This window comes from Euprymna scolopes, chromosome 20 (assembly GCF_053919585.1).
Source record: "Euprymna scolopes isolate OS-2025 chromosome 20, ASM5391958v1, whole genome shotgun sequence".
NCBI classification, from domain to species: Eukaryota; Metazoa; Mollusca; class Cephalopoda; order Sepiida; family Sepiolidae; genus Euprymna; species Euprymna scolopes.
The window spans coordinates 82,179,777-82,206,034 of NC_136501.1; the positions used below are offsets into that span (position 1 = coordinate 82,179,777).

General features: G+C 29.3%; 1 protein-coding gene across 1 annotated transcript in view; it reads left to right on the forward strand.

Annotated features, from left to right (window-relative positions):
- The first annotated feature begins 596 nt into the window (after positions 1–596).
- Positions 597–26,258, forward strand: part of LOC145241493 (8-oxo-dGDP phosphatase NUDT18-like) — a 44,387-nt gene continuing 18,725 nt past the window's right edge. Inside the window, exons 1-5 of the mRNA XM_080104504.1 lie at positions 597–818; positions 14,766–14,929; positions 16,727–16,847; positions 21,594–21,690; positions 22,475–22,618. Coding sequence (XP_079960630.1) covers positions 731–818; positions 14,766–14,929; positions 16,727–16,847; positions 21,594–21,690; positions 22,475–22,618 — 614 coding nt within the window. The 5' untranslated portion in view covers positions 597–730. The remainder of the gene's footprint in view (positions 819–14,765; positions 14,930–16,726; positions 16,848–21,593; positions 21,691–22,474; positions 22,619–26,258) is intronic.

Genomic DNA, 26,258 nt, shown 5'->3' on the forward strand with positions numbered 1-26,258 from the left:
GCTTCTATTCTAGCGTTTTAGAGCAGTTAACCAAATTTTTTTTCCTATGGGAAATAAATTCTGCCTATTTTGGAGGGTGGCTATTTTTTCAAGTGATTACGCATGCTTTTACGGCCTTGTCATGGTTAGTAAAAAAGTTAGTGAACAAAACAACATCCCTAAAACGTTTAAATGCGTTGAAAATGATGATCATTTGATGTTAAATTTAAATATGGAACAGATCTCCCACTCTAGATTCCAAAATAATTTTGGGGATTTTGTGGTACAACAAAACGATATAGTGGTAAAAATACAAATATATAGCAAATAAATGTTTTTCACCTTCAGTAAAAAAGGAAAAAAAAAAAAAAACCTAGTTCACTACACACGAGTCTAGTTTATTAATGCGTTTTTTTTTTTTACGCCATATCTTTAAAAGCTCCTACATTTAATAAGATAGTAGTTTAAATTGGTCAATTAATATTTGACTTTTCATGAAAAATAAAGAAAATGTAGCTTTTCGTACTGGCTTAATCTGGAAGTCTGGAAGACTTTGTTGAGAGAGAGTTCGTCATTCATTAAACAGACAGGCGGTGATTAAGGGAAGAACTCTTCTGCGCGAGGAGAGCAAATAACTAAAGAGAACATCTACGCTTCTTTTTTTTTTTTTTTTTGGTCGTAGTTCTTTTTCCTTTCCTCGTTTCACCTCTTCAAAACATTCGATACAAAACGTCGTTTGATTACACATCAAATGGATAAAATAGAAGATGATCTGAGGCTTCTTTTGGAGTCTCGGTCCGTTCAGTTACCCGATGAAGAACCGGACAGTGTACGAATTAGTAAGTACTTTGCCTGTTTTTATCTTTATTTTAATGGTTGCTGAGCACGTTAAAGATATATTTAACTAAGTAAACCCCAAGATCAAAATAGTAAAAACTCTACACGATTAAGTGGAGCAATTCATATATTAAATAAAAGATGAGTAAAAGTTACATTGAACTTTATCGTATCATCAGATCAATAAGAAAAAGGCTGATGGATGACACAGTAAAGTTCTATGTAACTTTTAATCCCATATATATATATATATATATATATATATATATATATATATATATATATATATATATATATATATATATGTATATATATATGTATATATATATATATTTCTGTCATTTCGAATATACAAGTTTTGTAGTTTTTAAAAACTGCCGGTTGTCAACATTTGAAATAAAAATCATATAAGATATTTTAGTCTTATTTCCATAACCTGAAAAAGTATCATCGTCTCGGAATCGAATTCATGACACTGTCATATGTTGTCAGAATGAATCTGTTTAAATTTTATATTTTTTCTCAAAATGACAGATAACAAATTAAAGTTTTTCGTTTCTGATTTTTATTTTAAATGTAACTCAGGCATTTGAATAATGAAAAGTGAAATTAGAGATGAAATTCTTGTTATGATCGAATTGTTATTGATCTGTTATGATTCTGCCCCCCCCTTCTCCCTCTCCCATCTCTTTACCATCCGTTTCTTGTTTTTATCTGAACTATCTCATTTACATCATTATATATATATATATATATATATATATATATATATATATATATATATATATATATATATCGTCGAATTTATTTTCACGAACAAATCGTTCATTTGCTCGAATTCATTTATTTTTTCTTATTTCAAACATTCTTTAGCTGATTTTCTCATTTAAAGAATTTTCAAGCTAAAGAAACAATGGGCAAATTATTATTATTATTATTATTATTATTATTATTATTTCACTATCTGTTTTTAAATAAATTTTACGTAGTTGTGAAATACAGAATTTTCGAATTTTTTAACATTGGATAAACTAAATCAATTAGTTTCCGTATCTTTAAGCACTGCCATCTCGAAATTGCTTGCTTTGAGCCGTTATGATCAGTTATTACAGACGAGGGTGATTAACTTAGTTTCTGGTTTTATTGTCATCGTTAATTGATTACAATTATTACTAACCGCACTTTGAAGGTTCACGGTAGCAAAGTGTGATACAAAGTCAGCTTCCCCTGATTGGGGGTGGGGCATTCTAGATGAGCATAGAAACAGCCCCGAGAGGGATCTGTCGGCATCACCCAATAAGGAGCGCCCCAGGCGAAAAGGAATAAATCAATATCACTCTCAAAGATGGGATGGGATGATTTTATTTTAATATAGAATGAGACCATATCTCATACCGACAAAGAACGTTTGATGTCAAGTCAACCCCTAAGTTGCCAGAAGTTATGAAAAAAATGTGTGCACAACTTTGTTATTCTCTGTAAAATTCTTTTGATTACAAAAAATGTAGATTGTCAACATTTGAAATAAAAAATGATGTAAAATTTTTTTTATCATTCGAATTATTCTCACTCCTAGTCTTGTTTTGGTCATTTCAATCGATGTAAACTCCGACCTTCGTCAGAACTACGAAATATGATCGTCGAACTCGAGAACATAAAAGTTCCAATGTTGGTACTAGTGCAGAGAGTGATCCGGACGTAAATAATAACGTTATTATTTAAAAAGCCATTCTTAACATGGGGAGGGGAGGATGTTTTGTACCTATTCTATACTTAAACTTTACAGTTGAAGAAGAAAAAAAAACATATTATAAAACTTTAAACTTGGAAATACGATTTAAAAAAAATAGCGCGGATGATCACTCTCTGCGCTAGCACCCCAATGTTAAAAGAAACACATGAAGAAGATCGAAATTTACATTGGTCGAAACGGGAAAAAGTGGAAAAGTAAAAGACCCTGCTTTAGTGCTTTAACATTTGAAATGTTGAAGTTCATTTTGGAACCAATTTCATATTAAAACAAAAAAATAATGAATGTTCGAACAACTCCATGCCAATTAAAGTTGATTGATTGATTTTAAAAAAAGGTTTTTCGAATTTTTTTTTGTTTTTTTTTTAATAAAATTGTTGTTTATTTATAATAAGTTTAAAATTTAATCTCCCTTTTCTGTTAAGTGTAATTGTTAAAAAGAAATGCCGGTATTATCACACAGATTTGGCATTGGCATTATTTCTCAGAACGTAAACAAAACATTAACATATTTCTTCGTTATTCAATAACGACCATTATTTTGTTTACTTCATTACGTTGTGAAGGAATCTTATTTTTCATTCATCGTTCACTTTTTTCTTTCTTTTTTTGACGTTTGTTTTTGTAGGCCAACCATTTTATAAAATAGGGGGTTGAAATTATCTTTTGGAATTTGTTTTTTAAAAAAGGATTGATAACTTCTATTATTTGGTTACGTTTTCAATTAGACTCGAGTCTTAATACGAAATTCCGAACTGGACGCTTTATTTTATTTTATGCAGATTTGTCGGGGTAGATTGTTCTCGTTCTATTAGCATGACCGGATAAAAGTGTTATCGTTATAGCGTTAGTTAATAACCAAGAATAACGCGATGATTAATTAACTAATAGTTATTATCACCTGTGCTAAGAATACTATATTTATTGTTACCGTGTTGAAATAATAATGTTATTTAGAGAGCCATTCTTAACATGAAGAGGGTGTTTTCGAACTATTCTCTACTTTCATCTAACAATTTAATATAAAAGATATCATAAAGCTTGAATTTAACTTGAAAATACTATTTTAAAAAATAGCGCGGTAACAAAAGTGCATAAGCACCTATTTATTTAATCCGGTTGTGTTTGACGGAACATCGAACTAGCATAATTTATCCTCTATGTGAGTTCCACGTAAACATCCCCAAGTGCAAAAAGATGCACTTGAAAAAGGTTGGATGTTATATCGGCCGAAACGTTATAAAAATAATAAAGATGAGAATAATGCTCCAAATGATACAAACCTTTACTTTTTTCTTTTTTTTTTTTTTATTAATAAGAAACTCACAGTTCAGTATTTTAAAAAATAAAAATAGACACTTAAATTTTTATTTTATTATTATTATTATTATTATTATTATTATTATTATTATTAAGCGATTTGCTTTAGTAGTTTTTAGTAATAGGTATTTATTTTTTTCAGTAATATTAAGTGAAATATTAATGCAAAATCGGAGGGGGGTGCTTGAAAGTTGATGTGAAATTGTAATTCAGTCATTGACTCATTGACTCAAACAAAATCAAAACAAACATTCTAGTGAAAAAAAAAATTAAAAAATAAAAAGTTAAAGTTTGAAAAATCGATTCTAAAATGTTTTCTATTCTTATTTTATACGAATGTGCGAAAATTGAAAAATCTGAAAAAAAAATTCTTGTTGAGTTATTCTTTAAATAAACAACGACGGACATCAAACACGCACAATATTAATTATTATGATGATTGCGTCTTGCTACTATTTTCGCTCGCTATGACGTCATATGTTCACATCTGGAGTCGCAGAAGCAGCAGCAGCAGCCGCCGTGCAGGTCGAGGCAAAAAGAAGATATTGCCAATAGATGCCATTCCATTCATTTGTGAATTTAATACTTTCAATAAAATACGCATTATACATGCAGGTCGTAATTTTCGGGCTTAGATCATCAAAAATGTCACTTTCTTGATCAGAAGGGTTTATTTCGAGAAAAGGGATAAATGCCTGTCGCCTGAGGCGCCCTTATCGGGAAATACATGGGAACCGTACTATGGGATGGAAGGGGACTTCTAGACTTCCCACCTTATATCACAAGGAAGACAGTTAAATAGAAACTGTGTCTATTATTCAATAAACTGAAAAAAGGAAGAAAATTAATTTAGCCAATAAAAAAAAATATTTTTTACAGCGAAACAACGGAACCAGTAAATTTAATTAATTAGTGTATATTTTTTGTGTGCTCAATTCAGTTCAATGAAAAATGTTATGAAATCAAATTGATATATAGTTTAACCCGGATATAAGAGACCCGTATATAAGGAAAAACTAATGTAAGAGAGATTTTCTCTGGTCCCAGTTTGGAGCCTGTATTAATGTACAGTGTAACCTGGATATAAGAATATAAGAGAGTTGTAGAGACATTTTAAGAAGTCTCTTATATTCGAGTTATACAGTAGTTAACATTGGAAATTCCAACATAGATTATCTCTCACGTTGCTTTTTCCTTTGTTGTTCCCGTTCATGTTTGCACAGGTAAACAATTTTGTTTATGGAGCTGAGAGGAAACAAAGATTCAAAACAATAATTAAAAAAAAATAACACGAAATAGGTTGATGGTTACATGATAGTTAATACAATTAGAAAATTGAAAATCTCCATAAATCATCCACTCAAATAAACGAACCAGAAAATATCAATTCTTTTCCTGGTGGATTAATAATGGGTCATTTCATCTTCTTGTAAAATTATGTTGCATAATTTTGCTGCTTCTGCTGAGCCTGATAGGTTAGACTTTGCAAAGAATTGGTAGCGAAAAATCTTCTGTGAAGATTATCATTAGTTGTTGGCTTGAGGTTCATTTAAAACAATGTTGGAATTGAAAAAAGTGGATAATTCCGACAACGTGGCAAAAACTGAATTCAACATTCTTTGCAAATTGGAAAGAAGATGTAATATCTTCTTTCCAATCTGCAAAGAATGTTGAATTTCAGTGTCTTGAAAGAACATCTAACTTAGTCGGTTAAAATTGTCTCAAAGATACCGACAATATTGGGCGCCTAAGGGCCCTTAAATTAATAAGAAAATTAATATGAATCCATCTCATATGAAAGTTTTTCTTGGACTGAAATTTTCAGTTAAAACGTGCCCACATTCACAGGTTAAAGTTCAAATCAACTAATAGGAAAGGCTGTAATTAAAAACAATGTGTTAAACCAATCAACCAATGAAGTGACAATTTCTCACAGACTAAAGCAAAAAATAGATAGAAAGCAAAAGTTGCCAACGCGGCTCAATTTTCCTTTAAAAAAAGAAAAGAAAAAGTTTTAAAATTATTGCCACAATTTGATTTCTCATAAAACTTTACTAAAAGATGTTACATTTGATCTTGGTACAGGTTTTTGTTATCAATTTGAATCTCGGAACAAAGAGACAGGTACATCCCCCCCACACACACACACAACTTCCGCTCGGGGTACAGGGATTACATAAAAATAATTCAAAATATAGTCGCATTTAAAATTTCTTTTTTAAAATTTGTTTTAGTTTCACAAGAATTCTCCTTGCTACCACCAGTGCAAAGAATATTCTTTTCTTCCTTGTGCGTCTAACATCCAACGGAATTACTATGAACAGAGTTTCTTTACTTCTCATATTGCCATATGATTGCTTCCCTGAAGGCTACAACATGGTCATCTTCGAATGTAATGTTAATAATCACTTTTCGTTTATGCCGTCCTTCCATTTTTTTATTTTTTTCTCCTCATTAATAAACAATGACTACGATATTACCCCGATGATTACTGTGCACTCAATAACCCTTATCTTCGAGTGGCCTCCAGGCCTTGATAAGTGGTGACTCCTATGTAAAAAAAAAAAAATTAACGGACATTATCCACATTTCTATCCTTATCCTTCAATTGCTTTTAGCCTTGATAAGTGGTGATTCATTAGTAAACGGTTTTTTTTTATTTCAAAATATTTTGATTAAACAATAGTTCAATGTGTTACAATCAGTTACATTTGGGCAAGAAACTCATATACACACAATATCTATGATATTATAGGAATTACGAAATAAAAGAAAGCAGCCATTTTATTTGAAAGTTGGGAGGGGGTTAACATTGCCTTTTTTGTTGCGTTTAGTTCTCTTGATTCCAAGTAAAAATTGACTTTTTTCTTATGAAAATTCCGCTATTTCTTTGACTGATAAACTTTTGACTCCATAAACGAGCTATATATAGAATTCTGTTTTTTATAATTGCTTATTTTTTAATTTATTTTTTACAAAGGAGTCACCACTTATCAAGACCTGGAAGCCACTTGAGGATAAGGGTTAAATGAGTGTACAGTACTCAATGGGAAAATGTCATAGCCATCGTTAGTAGTGGAAATTTGGTAAACTGGATTACTTAAGGGGATGGCTCATCAAGAACTTATTCACATTGGACTTGAAGATGATCGTATTGTAGTCAGTTGGAAAGCAGGAAAACAGAAGAGAGTTTCACAGGCGTGCAGTTCTAAGAAAGAAGCTTTGTTTATGAAATTTGCGTTTAGGTTTAGGCGCAGATAAAGAGTGTGGGAAATTATTGATAGACAAGTATTCTTGGGGGAGACCATAGATTGGAGTTCAGATGAGCACTTGCCATGAAAATAACAATAAAGCAGAGACAGGCTCGCAACATCTCTTCTGCGGGAAAGAGGTTGCAGGGAAGATAAAAGGGCAGCTACAAAGGCAGGATAAGATGCTTCTCGCAGCTCCTGCCCAGATGTGGCAACAGTGCTTGATCGTTGGATGCACTTCGTTCTTATACAGGTAGAGAATTGCATCAGCAGCGCGATATCTACTAGAGCCGTAGAATGATCCTACCATTTTCCCAGTAGCCCTAGCAACGAATTTGATGTACATGTTCCATCTCAGATCAGGAGTAATGGTCAAAACATGAAGCCTCCTCAAGATGAGAGCCATTCATTTCAATTGAAGCCAGATGTAGATCAGAGTGTTGATGATGTAAAGATAGAAACTGGGTTTTATATGCATTAAAATTAACCAGCCACCTCTTTCCCCATTGCACCATATGATCAAGATCAGAGGAGAGAGAATCAGAGAGAACTTCGTTGTTTATGGCCTTTGAAGTGTTGCCATAGATGGTAGTGTCTATGAATGATCTTAGGATGTTATTTGGGAGATCATTGATGTAGATCAGGAAGAGAGTTGGACCCAGGATAGAACCCTTAAGGACTCTTGCTGTAAGCCTTTGATCTCTGCTCATCGACCACTACACTTATGAACCTATCAGAGATAAATGATTTAATAATTGAAAAGACATTTCCAGCAATACCATAGCTGGAGATCTTGTGGAGTAGCTTATTAGTATATGTTTTCAAAAAAGCATTTTTAGTTTCATTTAAATTCACTGTCTTTTATATTTCATCTACTCAGCCATTTTTGCTTTGTTTAGTAATTTCAGTCTTGAACTAACAATGCCCCCCAAAGTAATAAGCTCTCTTTCTTCACCATAAAAGAAATATGGCAAAAATGTAATTAGGGTTACTTTTTTGTATCACACTTTAGAAGGTTGCTATGGTATGTTGACAGAAAAGGGTAATAGCAGTTTTGTGTGCTTCTATGGGATATATCTGCAAAAATGTAATGGAAATATTTTCAACTTGAATTATTGTCAGTAATTAAAAATGCTATACTTCATATCTTGTTACTGAATTCCTCCTAGGCTGAGCTGTTGTTTTATATTAAAACAAAAATCCCACGTGCAACAACACTATCTGTTCGCTCATGTCATATTAATCACTAAACTTATCTATATATATATAAAAGCAAAAATGTATGTATGTGTGTATGTTTGGATGTCTGCTAAAAACTTTTGACAGACGCGACGAAAATTCACAAACTCAGTATCACATCGAAGCTCCATCCTTTGCTCGAAAAATATCAAAAAATTGGCCAAAAACGTTAACTTTTTCACCCCGAAATCGACAATTTTCGACAGGGGGGGGGTCAACAAAAATGGTCCTCTCGTGACAATGACTGATTCTACGCATGTGTCAGATGACGTTGTGACCTGATTTACTTTAAATAGTTGAAAAACCGAACAAATTTCATGTACGTCACGTTAGGTCGTTTGCTTAAGGCCTTGGTTCATTTTGGGTTTGAATCATGGTGTGAGATGTTTTTTTTGTTTTTTTTTTAATCTAAATATTGAACCAGTGTTTCGTTTTTCTGCTTTTTTTTTTTTTTATTTCGCTTATTATCAGCGACACCCAAAAACACCCGGGTACCCACCGATTTTTTAAATTTTAATATCGAAACAGGCTTATTGAAGCCATTTTTCACATGTTCGTTTTTCTGTTTTCATTGTTCGTTTGCCTTACATTAGTTCTTTTTTGTTTTTTTCCCCGCTTAAGTGTTAACGTTGTTTTCTTTTTTTACTTCGCTTATAACAAACAAACCTACGTCGTCATTGTCGTCATCGTCGTCGTCATAGTCGTCGACTTCTGGCTACGCACCTGTCAATTTCGTTCTTAAATAAATTCAAACATCTTTCACTAACTCATTCTGGCTGCCCGATTTTATTTTCAAACTTTGCCTCAGGGCTTCGGGTTCGATCCTAACCCGAGTTCTTTTTTATTTAACACCACACACACCTACAAACACCCGGGCAACACCGGGTACCCCCGCTAGTCAGTTAATAAAAGAGACTTTCCAAAGTTACATTTTCAAATTAAAAATAGTGCATAAATATCCATAATCTACTTTCCCTTGATGTTCTTAAAATATACATAACCATGCAGCCCTACAATTCTTCTTTTTTTTTTCTAGACTCAAACTTGCACACAATTTTTAACTTTAACACAAGTTTGATACTAGCAACATCCCCCCCCCTCCCAAAAAAGTGTTAGAAATTAGAGGAAATAAGTTGATCTGCAGAAAAAAAGTTATAGGAAGTAAACTTAGGAGAAAGACAATTGAGAGGAAGTTGTTCACCAAGGAACACAAAGGAAGCTTAAATAGGATTGTTAATCAAGATGTGGCAGGTGAATGGAACAAAAGATTGGGCATGTTGATATATTTAGAGTTTACAGTTTTAGGAGTGACGGTGAATTTTACAACAGAGATAGTTGATGGACAGTTTCCAGTAGAATGCATATTGTGGCTCTGAGCAGATTGAGATGAGCTGATGCCAACTGACGAATATGGCCTTGATCGATTCAGTAGATGTGGACCTTAGCACTTTAAGGATTGTCCAATAACAAGATTAATGATGCAAGTGAACAATGGAAACTGTATGGAGCGATTATTTTGTGGGTTAGTTCTTTCATCAAGAAAGTGTAAAATGAATGATAAGACAAAGGTCACCAGATGTTGCAAAAATGTAGGTGAAAGAGACATTAAGATGATCACAGACTTGAGAAACCAGAACAAAAGAAGTGGTTGTTCCAAAAGATTGAGATCTTAGTACAATTGTATTGTGTAGTTAAAGAAAGAGCTCTGAATAGATAATTACAAAGGTTTAAAGTGGTTGGATGAAATCCTGAAAGTGGTTGAAAGAATAACTGACCAGCAAATAAGCTAAGCATAGATGAAATGCATTTTGGCTTTATGATGAAGTATCACTGGTGAAAGAGTTTGGCTTTGTTAGATGCTGACGGAATCTTGTTATAGTCTGCTTCTTTTGAAAATGCAAAACTTTTATTCTGATTAATAATATGAATTTTTACAGTCCTAATCTATAAATATATCCTAACAGTCATTTCTGAATGCATATACCATCTATTGGACAAAGCACGTGAAGTTAGGGCAGTAGCGTTTGACCTTTTTCAAAATTTTGTTTGACAAAATCAGATCCTTCTTAGCTAAAAAAATACAATATGTGTCCGTTGCTTGACAAGTGCCGCCAACCCTATCATTGTGTGCCGTCAAGTTCTTTGTCTGCTCTGCTTATGGCCATATCATCGTAGTTTCTCACACTGGCGTCCATCTAGGGGAGTGCATGGGCTTACAAGTAGAAAAATAAAATGAGAAAAACACAAAGTTTCACATATGTCAGTTGAATTCTGAGTGTGTATCACCATTGATCCTGTCGAGGCTGGGTTTGTGCATTGCTGTCAGTTCATCTCTATCTTCCAAAGCTTTCCCAACCTGGCCTAAGCCATGATCTGCTTTCTTTGTTGTTCAACTCACAATTGTTGTCAAATCTGAGTCACGACTGTCATCGTAAAAACTCATTGACTATCACAAAATACTAATTGCTGCAAACTGCTTCCCCATCATCATAAAACTAATGGTCAATCCTAAAGTAACCTCAAACCAAATCTATCTCAGGTCCATTATTCAATTCGTTTTCTAACCATCCTGGCCAACAATCCCATATTAAGTTTTTTTTATCTACCTTGATAACAGTCCTCTGGTTCTTTTATTCCTGTTATTTTAATTGTGGCCACACCTTACCTCCCTTTGCATTAAGGAGGAAATTCCTATCGTCTAACAAATCCCAGCTTCTATTTCTTTTGTTACCTGATAAACCTACTTCCTTTTCTTTTGTTATCTTTTTTTCGTTTTCTCTCCCACTTCCGAGCACTTTTTCATATGTACAATACCTTTGTCCTCATCAGCCACTAATACAGTTGACATGAATTGTATTCTCTTTATGGAAGAAGTTTAGTTCTTCACAGACTCCTCCACAGCACATATAATATCATCATTTTTTCCAGAATCATGACTATACATATATCCATGTATATATTCTGTTTTAAATAATATGTAGCAGGTGTGTGTGTGTGTGTGTGTGTATATGTATATATATATATATATATATATATATATATATTTGTTTTCAAGTAAGATCTTTGACTTGTTGTTTCATCAAATACTTCTGCATGCAAAATTCGATCCTGCATTTTGCTAATTCCTACCCTCTGATGAGAAGGAAAGTATTTCTTCGAAACTCTGCGGATTAAGGACTATCCATTTATCTAGTGTTTGCTTTTCAGATTAAATATGTTTTTAGCTCATTTCAAAGTGTTTTTTAACATATTTTATTAACTGTTTGCTCATATTATAAGCTCTATTTCCTATTTGGCTTTATCGAGCTTTTACATCTGGCTGAGATAATTTTATAAATATTAATTCTTTAATATTTATAATATACTTTAATTTTACCATCTTGGATCATTTTGGTAAATTTAATTGTAATTTTTATTTTATATACACACAATTTTTATTTTATATGCATTTATTTTTTATACACAGACGTGGATATAAAACGTGTAACACAATATATAGGCTTTGAATCTAAAATGTGTAAATGTTGCATAACAAGTGTGTAAATATACAAGATGCCATATGTACAAAACATGTATATATACAAGATGCCATATGTACAAAACATGTATATATACAAGATGCCATATGTACAAAACATGTCTTTTAGATCTTTTTCTAACATCATGCCCTGAACTGTTTATCCTCAGTCCTGTCTCTACTAGGATCTTCTGATCACTCAGATGTCTTAATAAAAATAAAACCAATGTATAACAAAACCTCAAATATTCCTCTCCATTGAATAGTGTACTGATATTCAATGGCTGACTGAGACGGTTTCTGAATATTCATATTGAACTAACCCTATGTTCTACGTTTAAAAAATGTGTCTTTTATAACATCTGACTTAACTGATTGGTTAATTATTGGCATAGACAGCTACATACCATATAAATATTAATGGCATAGACAGTTGCATACCATATAAATATTAATGGCATAGACAGCTACATACCATATAAATATTAATGGCATAGACAGTTGCATACCATATAAATATTAATGGCATAGACAGTTGCATACCATATAAATATTAATGGCATAGACAGTTGCATACCATATAAATATTAATGGCATAGACAGCTACATACCATATAAATATTAATGGCATAGACAGCTACATACCATATAAATATTAATGGCATAGACAGCTACATACCATATAAATATTAATGGCATAGACAGCTACATACCATATAAATATTAATGGCATAGACAGTTGCATACCATATAAATATTAATGGCATAGACAGCTACATACCATATAAATATTAATGGCATAGACAGCTACATACCATATAAATATTAATGGCATAGACAGCTACATACCATATAAATATTAATGGCATAGACAGCTACATACCATATAAATATTAATGGCATAGACAGCTACATACCATATAAATATTAATGGCATAGACAGCTACATACCATATAAATATTAATGGCATAGACAGCTACATATCCTCCAAAAAATTCCAACAGAAACTAAACAGCCAACCATGGTATGCTTCTAAATATGCAGTTGCACAAAGAAACCATTACTTCAATTGCTTTAAAATCGTCTTCAGATCTACCAACAATTACTGCAGAAAGATTACAGAAAGCACAAGAGGGTTGTATGTTCAGGCCATCAAGATGAACAGAGGCTTTATTTTCATAAGTTTTGGTGAATAACAAACAAGGTCCTAAATAGATGCATGTCCTCTATCCTAACCATCATCAACGGGGTTGAGGTGATTTTGTCAGCATCTAACAAAGCCAAACTCTTTCCAGCAAACTATGTGATCAGGGTTTTCTAACTTCCAAATTTCCTCCCAAGACAGAAAGTAATTTGAATGACATACACATATCTGTAATATTACTACACTTATCGAGAACCTTGATGCTAGCAAAGCAACTGGTCCTGACTATAATTCAGTTATAGTACTAAAAAGCTGAAACCAGAACTAGCACCCTTTATTGCAAAGCTGTGCAATCAATGCCCAAAGGAGAAATGCTTCCCAACACTTTAGAAAACCTCATTAATTTGCCCAGTATTTAAAAATAGTGGAGATCAGTCTTCTGCATCTCAGTCTTCAGACCGATTGGTCATGAGTTATGAGAATCCATGTTAAATAGAGAAATTGTCAAGCACTTCAGCAAAAACAACCTACTCAGTGACAAGCAATATGGTTTTCACCCAGTAAGATCTACAGCTGATGTACTGACTGTAATTTCACAAAGGATCAGTGAATCTATAAACAGGGGTTTCCTCTTGCGTAATAGGTCTTGACATATCAAAAGGTCTACTTTACAAGATTTCCAGCTATGGAATATCTTGAAATGTCTTCGTAACCATCGAATCTTTTCTTTCTGATAGGTTTTTACAATTAGTTGCCAATGTGCAGATGTCTGAAAATATCAATGCTAGCATGCCTTGGAGATCCATCCTGTGCACAACTCTTCCTTATCTTCATCAATGATCTCCCAAATCATATTCTAAGTTCGGCAGATAACACTACAATCTATGACAACATCACCAACGACCAAGATCTCTCTGATTCGCCTCAGACCTTGAGCATGTGAGGTAATGGAGTAAAAAGAGGTTGGTGAATTTTAACCAAATTCAAAACCAAATTCAAAACCAAGCTTTTATCTTTGTCATAAATGCTCTGATCTACATTTGCTTCCAATTGATATGAATGGCTCTTGTCTAAAAGAGGCTCCCTGTTTTGACAAACATCTGGGTCTGGCCTTCACTCTTAACCTGAGAAGACTTACATCAAATCTGTGGCAAATGTCGCTGGAAAATTGGTCGCATCATTTTACCAATCCAGAAGGTATCTCACTTCCAACGCAATCTTCTAATCATATAAGAGCCAGAAAAATCGTAAAATGAAGTACTGTTGCCATATCTGGGTGGTAGCTGCTCAAATCTCCGACTGACACCTTCTCTCTCGATGTGTTTGCAAACCTAATTTTTATCAAAACCTTTCCATCTACTTATGTCAGCAAGTTCAACCTTTATTTATTGTTGAACTCCGGAATCTGCACAGAATTACAAACGTCTTTCCTTTTACGCTCTTATTTCATTAGCCAGGTAGAAATAATTCACAATTGTATTTTTGAGTTGCGCATGCTGAGGATTGAACCTTTAATCTCTAGAAATTGTAACTTTTTACGACTCTGTCCATGTGTTTGGATGGAGTCCAAGCACGTGGGAACAATTCTAATACAGATTTAGGAGCCTTAAACCTCTGGTTAGGGATTTTAAAATTTGTAGTGGAATTTGACAAAAAAAACAACCAAATGTGTTGTTATTTTTTTTTTATTTATTTTATTATTCACCAATTTTATTTTTGTCTTACAGATGAACAGTTTGTTCCGATAGTGAAGAAGACGGTTGGCTACATTGTGTGTGGCATCATCTTTGATGAGTGTGGTCAAATTCTAATGATGCAGGAAGCTAAGACTTCCTGTTTTGGAACTTGGTATCTTCCAGCTGGTCGAATGGAAACTGGAGAAAACCTTTTGGTAAGTTCTTTAATATTGTTATCAATGATTGTTTTATTTTACGTTTTAATAGTATTGACTTTTCTATTTTTTTTTTTTTCAATTTTTCTTTTTATCAACTTTTTAATAGTATTGCAAGTTGACTTTTTCTTTTTTTTTTATCAATTTTTCTTTTTATCAACTTTTTAATAGTATTGCAAGTTGACTTTTTCTTTTTTTTTTTATCAACTTGGGTGAAAAGAATAAAAGCTGAAAACTGTTTGAATTATGCAAATGGTTTAAAAGTTCTAAGAACTGTTTGAATTATGCAAATGGTTTAAAAGTTCTAAGAATTTAAAACTGTTTGAATTATGCAAATGGTTTAAAAGTTCTAAGAACTGTTTGAATTATGCAAATGGTTTAAAAGTTCTAAGAACTGTTTGAATTATGCAAATGGTTTAAAAGTTCTAAGAATTTAAAACTGTTTGAATTATGCAAATGGTTTAAAAGTTCTAAGAATTTAAAACTGTTTGAATTATGCAAATGGTTTAAAAGTTCTAAGAATTTAAAACTGTTTGAATTATGCAAATGGTTTAAAAGTTCTAAAAACTGTTTGAATTATGCAAATGGTTTAAAAGTTCTAAGAATTTAAAATACCAAAATTTGTGCTTTTCCATGGATATTTAGCTATGGACAAGCACAAATAAAAAAAAAAAATAGGTCAAAATATTTCAAGAAATTTGATAATTTCTTCATAATTTATTGTGTATCTTTTACCTCAATAATTCTTTTTTTGTTGTTATCCATTATTATGTTAATCATATGGCTTTTTTCTTATCTACTTTAATCATAAAAATATGCATCTTGAATTATGTGTTTTAAAAAACATTCTGTGTTGTTCTAATTATAATTAACTGAACAAGTCACTCATCTCTCTTAGCTACGCATTTGAATCATTCACTAATATTTTTTAATGTCTCTGTAAGCATTTACATGCACTTTTTTTTTTTTTTAACTATGGGCATCTAATTTACATATGTGTATCTGTACACACCATATGCTGTCAAGTGTGAAATATGTGCAAAAAAATCTTTAGAAATTGTTTGTCATATATTTTTGACTGCTAGAATGAAGTGTCATTTTTTAAGAACAGACTTGAAACTGGTTTTTAGGTTTTAGAAAATTTTTTTAAATAATTAAAATGGCATCATTACAACAAATGTAACATTAAAAAAAAAAATTTTTTATTGATGTATTATGCCTTTTTGTGTAATAATGTGTGGTATGTGGGTGTGTAAATATGTTAAAAACGGTATTTTCCAAATAAGGTTGTATTGAGTGAAAGTGGAAAATTCCATTCGAAGTTAAAAGATTAGAATTGGTGCTGAATATTGTAACAGAGACAAGACAATGATCTGATAAAATCTTTCTCTTTTCTTCTGAATCGTGGAAGGGGGTGGTCATGTTTGGAAGAGCTCCTCCCTTGCCCTATGGCCGATAAGTTGAAGGGAGACTTACAGAGTGTTATGTTGACCACATGTACTGGCTTTTTTAGCTTGCTTGACTGCAATCCTCTCTGTGTTAAAGACTAGCATCACTAGAGTTTTTGGATGTCTAATCTATGAGATAGTGACAAAGGCCTTTCACTAGTTCCAAGGTTGCTTTGGGGCTGTCATCAAAACCAAACACAGATTCATTGAATGAAATCAGCAAAGCAAGTCATCAAGACAAATTGAGCCAAGTTTGATGATAAATCTCCAAAATGAAACTATTGTCAGATTATTTTTTCCCATAGAAATGTCATCTGCTCCTTATAATATATATCTGTTTCTTTTTCAGGATGCTGTCAAACGAGAAGTACTGGAAGAAACTGGTTTAGAATTTGATCCTCATTCGTTGCTGTGTGTTGAATTTGGTTCAGGTCATTGGTACCGGTTTACATTTGTAGGAGGAGCTATAGGTTAGTCTTGTTTTGCATATTGTTAACAAGTATTTGTATAAAAGATTATGACAATTTTTCTATGTTCTAATTAGCCATAATTTGCACATCAAGTGACTCATTTCTACTACGTTGCAGTCATTCACTGCACCCTCTCACTGTATGCTGTTTCATCTCCAGTTTTATATGGTGTGTATCCACTCTTGTTTCCGTATTTTCCTCTCCTTGTTTATTAATCAACCTCCTTTTTTTCTATATTGACAAATCTCTGCATAACAAACATCTTTTACACGTGTAAACAATTTAGTATCATCATTCTAACCTGTCGAATCTGTCACCCAAATGCTTGGTTTGGACAATTTTAAGAAGTCCAACTCCAATGACTAAAAAATCTTTTTCCATTATTAATAAAATTGTGTAACCATTTCTTGTGTTTGTTTCTCTTCTCTACATAATTTACACATCATTATTCAGTTTTAATCTAAAAATGTATAGATTCCAATTGGAGCACAGTGTGATAATCTGTGGAAGTGAAACCTGTCCAGTGATAGGTGAGGATGTGTTATGTCTTGTATGGAGAGAAATGACGTGATAATAATATGATCGATGTGTAATGAGTCTTAAAGACAAACTTAGATCTGATGATCTCAAAGAAATATTAAATCTGGACAATATAGGAAGATGTGTGAAGAACAGTAAACTTTGTTTGTTTGGTCACATTGGAAAAAGGTATGAGAGTTCTTGAGTTCGTAGATATAGAAAAGTTGAGGTCAGTTGGCAGCTAAGAAAAAACATGGAGGAAGTGATAAGAATGGATTTTAAAGAAAGAAGGGTAAATAAAAACCTGGCTAGAAATAGATTAATTTGGAAGACAATTTCTAAAAGCTGCCCAACACATGTGAGAATGTAAAACAGACATTAAACCAAATATGATGAGATGATGATGATGACTTATTTACAAAGAAATGGAAATTAATGTTGATGGTTTTAATTTTAGTACTCAACGCTAATCTCCTATATATAATAATTTGATTGTAGAAATTCCCCTTTGAACCAAATGACAGTAGGTTTGCAATAACAGATGCCACATGCAAATTTATTATGTCTAAACTTATACCCACCATCTTTTGTAACTTTTGCACTCTGTTACAAACACATTTATTCGTTCTAATAAAATCCTATTTTAATTCCTACAAGCGACATTGTCACAATTGCCAAGATCTACAGAAGAAGTAGTTTGTATTTGTCCCTCTACCTGAAAAGTCCTCCCACTCTCCCATTAAGGACCGAGTAAATATATAACCATTATAACTATATTGATCTGACACCCTTATTAACTGGATTAGACAGTCACACACATACAACTATTATTACACTTCACTATTCGAAAATAATTATTTCTCCCCAACAATATTCTGCCTATATAGAATTGGCTGCGACCATGAAATTCTATTATTCTGGATCATACAAAAAACAAACACTGTAGCCCGAATTCATTATGGCTGCTCAATCGTCACGCATTAATTCAAATCCTTTCTACTTTCCTATCTTCTTATCATATATGTTTCAACATCCTATATTAAGCGATACTAAAATGAAATGACCTCTTACAAACGATTAGAAACTGTTCTTTGTAATCAGGTATTAACAAAAAAAAAAAAAAAAACCACTGATACTTACATTACAAAAAACAAAAAAAAACAAACCACTGATACTTACATTACAAAAAACAAAAAAACAACAAACCACTGATACTTATATTACAAAAACAAAAAAAAACAACAAACCACTGATACTTATATTACAAAAAACAAAAAAACAACAAACCACTGATACTTACATTACAAAAACAAAAAAAAAACAACAAACCACTGATACTTATATTACAAAAAACAAAAAAACAACAAACCACTGATACTTACATTACAAAAAAAAACACTGATACTTACATTACAAAAAACAAAAAAACAACAAACCACTGATACTTATATTACAAAAACAAAAAAAAACAACAAACCACTGATACTTATATTACAAAAAACAAAAAAACAACAAACCACTGATACTTACATTACAGGAAAACATTCACCAAAGAAAGGGTGGCATTTTCTCCTTTGATTTAACAGTAAATAATATGGTACAGTTTTTCAAAACAATTACAGAAGCAACAATGTTTCCAGTCAGTCAATATATTTACACAATAAGTTGTGGCAACTATGTTTATTTATTTTTACTTATTTATTTTTTTTTTTTTGCGCAGTACATGTTATGGTAATGTTTGCAAAACATTTGCCTTCCACATTAAAAAAAAACAAAACAAACATCGTCCAAGTTTTATTCCGCTAATGATTTGATTTAATAACAAAATTCAGGGATCAGTTTTCAATTATAACATTTTAATAAATTGACCATGTATTTTGTGACCATAACTGAGAAAAATATTGTCACAATATTTTTCTCGGTGATGGTCACAAAGTATGTATTCAATTTAGTAGAACGTTATAATTGAAAACTGATCCCCGACGATAAAAGTGATAAAAAATTTTTTTTTTTCATCTGAAAGTTAAGTTTGTAATCGATGAGATTAACGTGAAAAAAGAAAACAAATTATAGTTATTTCAACTAATCCCCCCTCACTCTCCACCAAATAAAAACAAAAGATTGAGATGCAAACATTTATTACTGCAATTAATAGAACAAAACATAAATGGAAAACAAATATTCAACAAATAAATGTTACAAAGGCAAGACTCTTCTACCTACCTAGATAAGTTTCTTTGTGTTTCGACTTATTTTAAAGCATGTCTTTAGTTCAAAACAAATGTAGTGCTCACTCTGTTGAATTAGAATTTAAAAAATTGCTGTCTCTTTGCCCTTCACAAAGACCCTAGATAACCACTTAAAATTGAAAATTAAGCAAACACTCGAGAAAAAATGTTATGTTCTACCAGTTCTACTACTATTTTGTTTAATTTTCGATTTTTAAATGATTAGAGAAGATTAGAAAAGAATGAGCCGGAAATGAATATCGTTTTATGTTAAATTTATGTACAAAACTGCTTTCTTACTTTAAATTCTAAAATAATCCCCCCCCCCTGCTACTTAATCGTCTAAGAAAAGTAAAATTTCATTTCGGGGAATGATTTAACTAAATGTGTTAATCTATTTGCTATTATTATTATTATTATTATTATTATTATTATTATTATTATTATTATTATTTGTGTCTTGTTTAACACAAATCCTTTTACATTTTTTTTACATAATTTCTACAGTAACTATAACTTTTTACATAATTTCTACAGTAACTACAATCTAAAAACCTACCAAATCTTTATAATTCTAAGAAAAAAAATGTAAATATTTCTCCATAGAGGAAAGATAAACTAGTTAACAGAAACTCGTCCCAATATTAAGAATAGTTTTCTAAATAGTAACACTATTATGTAGAAACTCATTCTTGACATGGGATGGGCTTTGTTAACTATTCTGTTTGTAAACTGTTTTTTATTTTATTTTATATACTAACCGTCGATTATTTTTAATCATTTATGAAAGTTTCAAATGGTATTAATGACAACCAAATGCAAATGAGATTTGTGTTTTTAAAGAAAAGCAAATCTTGTCTCACAATTTTCAATCTATTACCAGGAAAACATCTGAGAGAAATATTTAGAAAAACCTAGTCTTGTAATACCAAGTATAGTTTTAACATTTAGCAAAATATTTGCAAACATTAGATGGGGGAGGAGGAGGGTACATTGAACATTTTTAAAAAGCATCAAATCATGATAAAGAAATTTTTAAAGAATCAAAATCAGAACTTGTATCAGAATTGGGCATTTAGAACATAATCGCTGTATCAAAATCGGGAAATATTTTGGATTTGTCCCGTCACTAGTGTGTGTGTGTGTGTGTGTGTGAGAAAAGTGTATATTAAAAATAGGAGTTTACAAATATTTTAAACTTTCAAAAAATTTATTTTTTGTATTAAATGTTTTATGTGCTTTATCCACATGTGTTAGGATGTGATCCTTTTGCTAAAGAGAATAAGTTCTATAGGGAATGCTTGTAAATTCATTAAATTTATGGCTTTTCTTCATAATAAATTTTCCTCTGTTTAAGCTGTGTGTACTTGTGTATCTTCTGTGTGGGTGTTTATTTATTGCCATTTCTCTGTGTAAGCATGTTTGTGTATTTGTACTTTTTCTAATGTGAGTTTGTGGTTGTGTCTTTGTTTTTAACTTATATGAGTGCATAATATTGCTTAGGGTTTGTTTGAATGTTGGTAAATTTTATGTGTTTTGTGTTTTTACAAGGTGCATAATATATATTTGCGTTCTGTTTTTATATAAGATAGTAGTAATGATGTATCCCTCTTTTGCATGGTGTGTATGAGCTTATTTTGATTAGTGTGCATATGTTATTCATACAAGTAAATTGTCTTGTTGTATTAGGATCTATATGGTACATATGTGTATGCATCTCCTACATATATACACACTCATGTACTTTATATAATTTATGTGTGTGCGTTGTGTTGTGATTTCTCTAGTGCTGGTGTGAATTTGTTTCTGGATTTTTGCTCTTTTTCATTAATAGGAATAATCTGTTTGATTTATCATCATGATTTTGAATTCACATTTGCTGCATTTTTTAATATGTTGAGAAACAGTGTTCTCTTTTATCTGAAAATCTCATGTTACTTTTGTGGAGTGTGACCCTGTTGTTGAGTTATGTTTGAAATTTTGTTTTTGATTTTTCTAGGTGGTTACTTAAAAGATTTATCAAAAAGTGACAAAGAATCTTTACAAGCTAAATGGTTTACGTATGATGAAATCAAAAATGGGAAAATCAAACTACGGTAATTACTTTCATTTAACAAATCAATTATATAATTTAAAATATTGTAATTAAAAAAAAGCTCTTCGCCATTTTTATTGTTTTTCTTTTATATAAAGTTACCCCCACCCCTCAAAAAAATACAATTCTACGCATGGAACTCTTAATAACCTTCACAATCCTGAATCTGACCATATTTACTACAAATAAACTATGCCTGACTTGTCCATCAAATTTCAGTCATAAATATCCAACAATCTTTCTTTAATTAACATTCTGTAAGAAGCATACCTGTATACAGATGGGCAAAATTATCAATAATAATTTGACACAACTATTCTCTTGGTACTTGCCTTGATTTAGGTTGTGATGGCTTCAGTTCAAGAATAATCTTCGGTTTGTTTTGATGAATATTATCTTTGAGGTCCCATCTAAAAATCTGGAGGATTAAAGTTCAGAAAATATGAAGCCCATCCAGGATCACACCAACAAGATTATCACTAAAGTCTCCTCACATCCATTTCAATGAGTCATTTTAAGTATGGGAAGTTGCTCTATTCTGTTGAAACCACTATTCATTCCTGACAACACTTTTTGTCTGCCCAAAACTTAAGAATCATTAGACAGTGCTCAGTATTTATCAGCACAAATCATTGAATGGCAATAAAACAAAGACTGTTGCACATTGGGTGGCATTTTTTTTTTTGGGGGGGGGGCTCACCTTATATTGTCTAATTTCTAAAGTATTTCTTATTGTAGATTAACACTTAAATGTGAAGATTTAATTTCTATCTCGTATCTGATAGGTCAAAGGATATTCTCCCACTCGTTGAATTAGGAATGAGACTAAGAAGCAGAAGTCCAACAGATCGTCATGCCAACTGTTTACCTGTCGAAACCCCTCATAGACGTCTGCTTCTGAGAATGGTAATTGCAGTAAAGACTGATAGGTAAGTATTTATTATTTTTCTTTTGTTTTTATTCATTTCTGGAAATGTATGCTTCAAATAAGATTAGAATTATTTACATTACATACATTTTTTTTCAGATGATAACTGAATGCATTAAAATTGCTATACAGGGTAAACCCCCTCTCCAAATACCAGCCACATAATTGTTTTTATTTTACTGCTATTCAATGATAATCACACTTGGATGATACATGCAGAATTATCAATAACTCTGAGAATTAGAGAGGGTGTCTTGATAAAAACATTGAATTAGCATCAAGAAAGCTTATAAAAATCTTGCCTCAATTAAGGAAATGACTTCCAAAGAAAATTGACTATGGAGTTGAGAAAAAGAAATGAAGACCTGATCAGAGACATCTCTTGATACTGCCATGATTTGTTTTGATAGGCACATCTTTGAGATTATTTCACAGATAAAAATCTGGAACAATTATGGTCCGACGAGTGTGAAACCTATTTGAGATCATATCTCTTACTTATATGAAAATGGCCAAGATACTCTCGCTTATCATTTAACGATGAAACAAATTGGATTGTTGAAAAGATTGTGAATTTTAGTAATGATAGGTGGCGTTTTTGTCAGGGGTAAAAATAACTTTCCATTTCTTCTGTTTTGCTTTTACCTAAAAATTATTTCTTTACATTTTTCTGAGTAACTTGGGAAGAAAAAAGAAATGTATCTTTCCGAAAATCTGCAGAATTGTCAAAACCTGTGAATACAATCCAATGTAGGTCAAAAGACAAAACAGAAATAAGATTTTGTTTTCTTGTTTTGCTTATTGAAAAAGTCTTACAATCAAATTGAATGGGCAAATTTTCAAGAACGCCTGAGAACCATCTTTTATGAAATTCAAAAAGAAAAAAGAACAACCTGAAAGTGATAATGAAACAAAACCAGCATTGGCTCAGTATAATCATGAGTTACATCCATTGAATGATACCAGCTTTTCATCTATACCCTTCTTTCTTGTAATGGAACACATCGACTTGCTGGGTTCATTGTTTATTTTTTTAATTATTTCCCCTGCATAATGCAGAATTGAAAATCAAGATGTGCCTTTTTTGTTTTTTTATTTTTTTTTCAGGCGTTCAGTTAGAGGTTGATTAGACATGTCTGCCCAACTCTCCATTTTTGCATGCTTTACTTAAGAATTATTAATTATTTATTATTAAGAATTATTTATTATTTATTATTAAGATTTATTATTTATTATTAAGATTTATTATTTATTATTATGAATTATTTATTATTAAGAATTATTGATTATTGATTATTTATTATTAAGATTTATTATTTATTATTAAGAATTATTTATTATTTATTATTATGAATTATTTATTATTTATTATTAAGAATTATTTATTATTTATTATTAAGAATTATTGATTATTGATTATTTATTATTAAGATTTATTATTTATTATTAAGAATTATTTATTATTTATTATTATGAATTATTTATTATTTATTATTAAGAATTATTTATTATTTATTATTAAGAATTATTTATTATTTATTATTATGAATTATTTATTATTTATTATTAAGAATTATTTATTATTTATTATTAAGAATTATTGATTATTGATTATTTATTATTAAGATTTATTATTTATTATTAAGAATTATTGATTATTGATTATTTATTATTAAGATTTATTATTTATTATTAAGAATTATTTATTATTTATTATTATGAATTATTTATTATTTATTATTAGGAATTATTTATTATTTATTATTAAGAATTATTGATTATTGATTATTTATTATTAAGATTTATTATTTATTATTAAGAATTATTTATTATTTATTATTATGAATTATTTATTATTTATTATTAAGAATTATTTATTATTTATTATTAAGAATTATTGATTATTGATTATTTATTATTAAGATTTATTATTTATTATTAAGAATTATTTATTATTTATTATTAAGAATTATTTATTATTTATTATTAAGAATTATTTATTATTTATTATTAAGAATTATTGATTATTGATTATTTATTATTAAGATTTATTATTTATTATTAAGAATTATTTATTATTTATTATTATGAATTATTTATTATTTATTATTAAGAATTATTTATTATTTATTATTAAGAATTATTGATTATTGATTATTTATTATTAAGATTTATTATTTATTATTAAGAATTATTTATTATTTATTATTATGAATTATTTATTATTTATTATTAAGAATTATTTATTATTTATTATTAAGAATTATTGATTATTGATTATTTATTATTAAGATTTATTATTTATTATTAAGAATTATTTATTATTTATTATTAAGAATTATTTATTATTTATTATTAAGAATTATTTATTATTTATTATTAAGAATTATTTATTATTTATTATTAAGAATTATTTATTATTTATTATTAAGAATTATTTATTATTTATTATTATGAATTATTTATTATTTATTATTAAGAATTATTTATTATTTATTATTAAGAATTATTTATTATTTATTATTAAGAATTATTTATTATTTATTATTAAGAATTATTTATTATTTATTATTAAGAATTATTTATTATTTATTATTAAGAATTATTTATTATTTATTATTAAGAATTATTTATTATTAAGAATTATTGATTATTTATTATTAAGAATTATTTATTATTTATTATTAAGAATTATTTATTATTTATTATTATGAATTATTTATTATTTATTATTATGAATTATTTATTATTTATTATTATGAATTATTTATTATTTATTATTAAGAATTATTTATTATTTATTATTAAGAATTATTTATTATTTATTATTAAGAATTATTTATTATTTATTATTAAGAATTATTTATTATTTATTATTAAGAATTATTTATTATTTATTATTATGAATTATTTATTATTTATTATTAAGAATTATTGATTATTGATTATTTATTATTAAGATTTATTATTTATTATTAAGAATTATTTATTATTTATTATTATGAATTATTTATTATTTATTATTAAAAATTATTTATTATTTATTATTAAGAATTATTGATTATTGATTATTTATTATTAAGATTTATTATTTATTATTAAGAATTATTTATTATTTATTATTATGAATTATTTATTATTTATTATTAAGAATTATTGATTATTGATTATTTATTATTAAGATTTATTATTTATTATTAAGAATTATTTATTATTTATTATTATGAATTATTTATTATTTATTATTAAGAATTATTTATTATTTATTATTAAGAATTATTGATTATTGATTATTTATTATTAAGATTTATTATTTATTATTAAGAATTATTTATTATTTATTATTATGAATTATTTATTATTTATTATTAAGAATTATTTATTATTTATTATTAAGAATTATTGATTATTGATTATTTATTATTAAGATTTATTATTTATTATTAAGAATTATTTATTATTTATTATTAAGAATTATTGATTATTGATTATTTATTATTAAGATTTATTATTTATTATTAAGAATTATTTATTATTTATTATTATGAATTATTTATTATTTATTATTAAGAATTATTTATTATTTATTATTAAGAATTATTGATTATTGATTATTTATTATTAAGATTTATTATTTATTA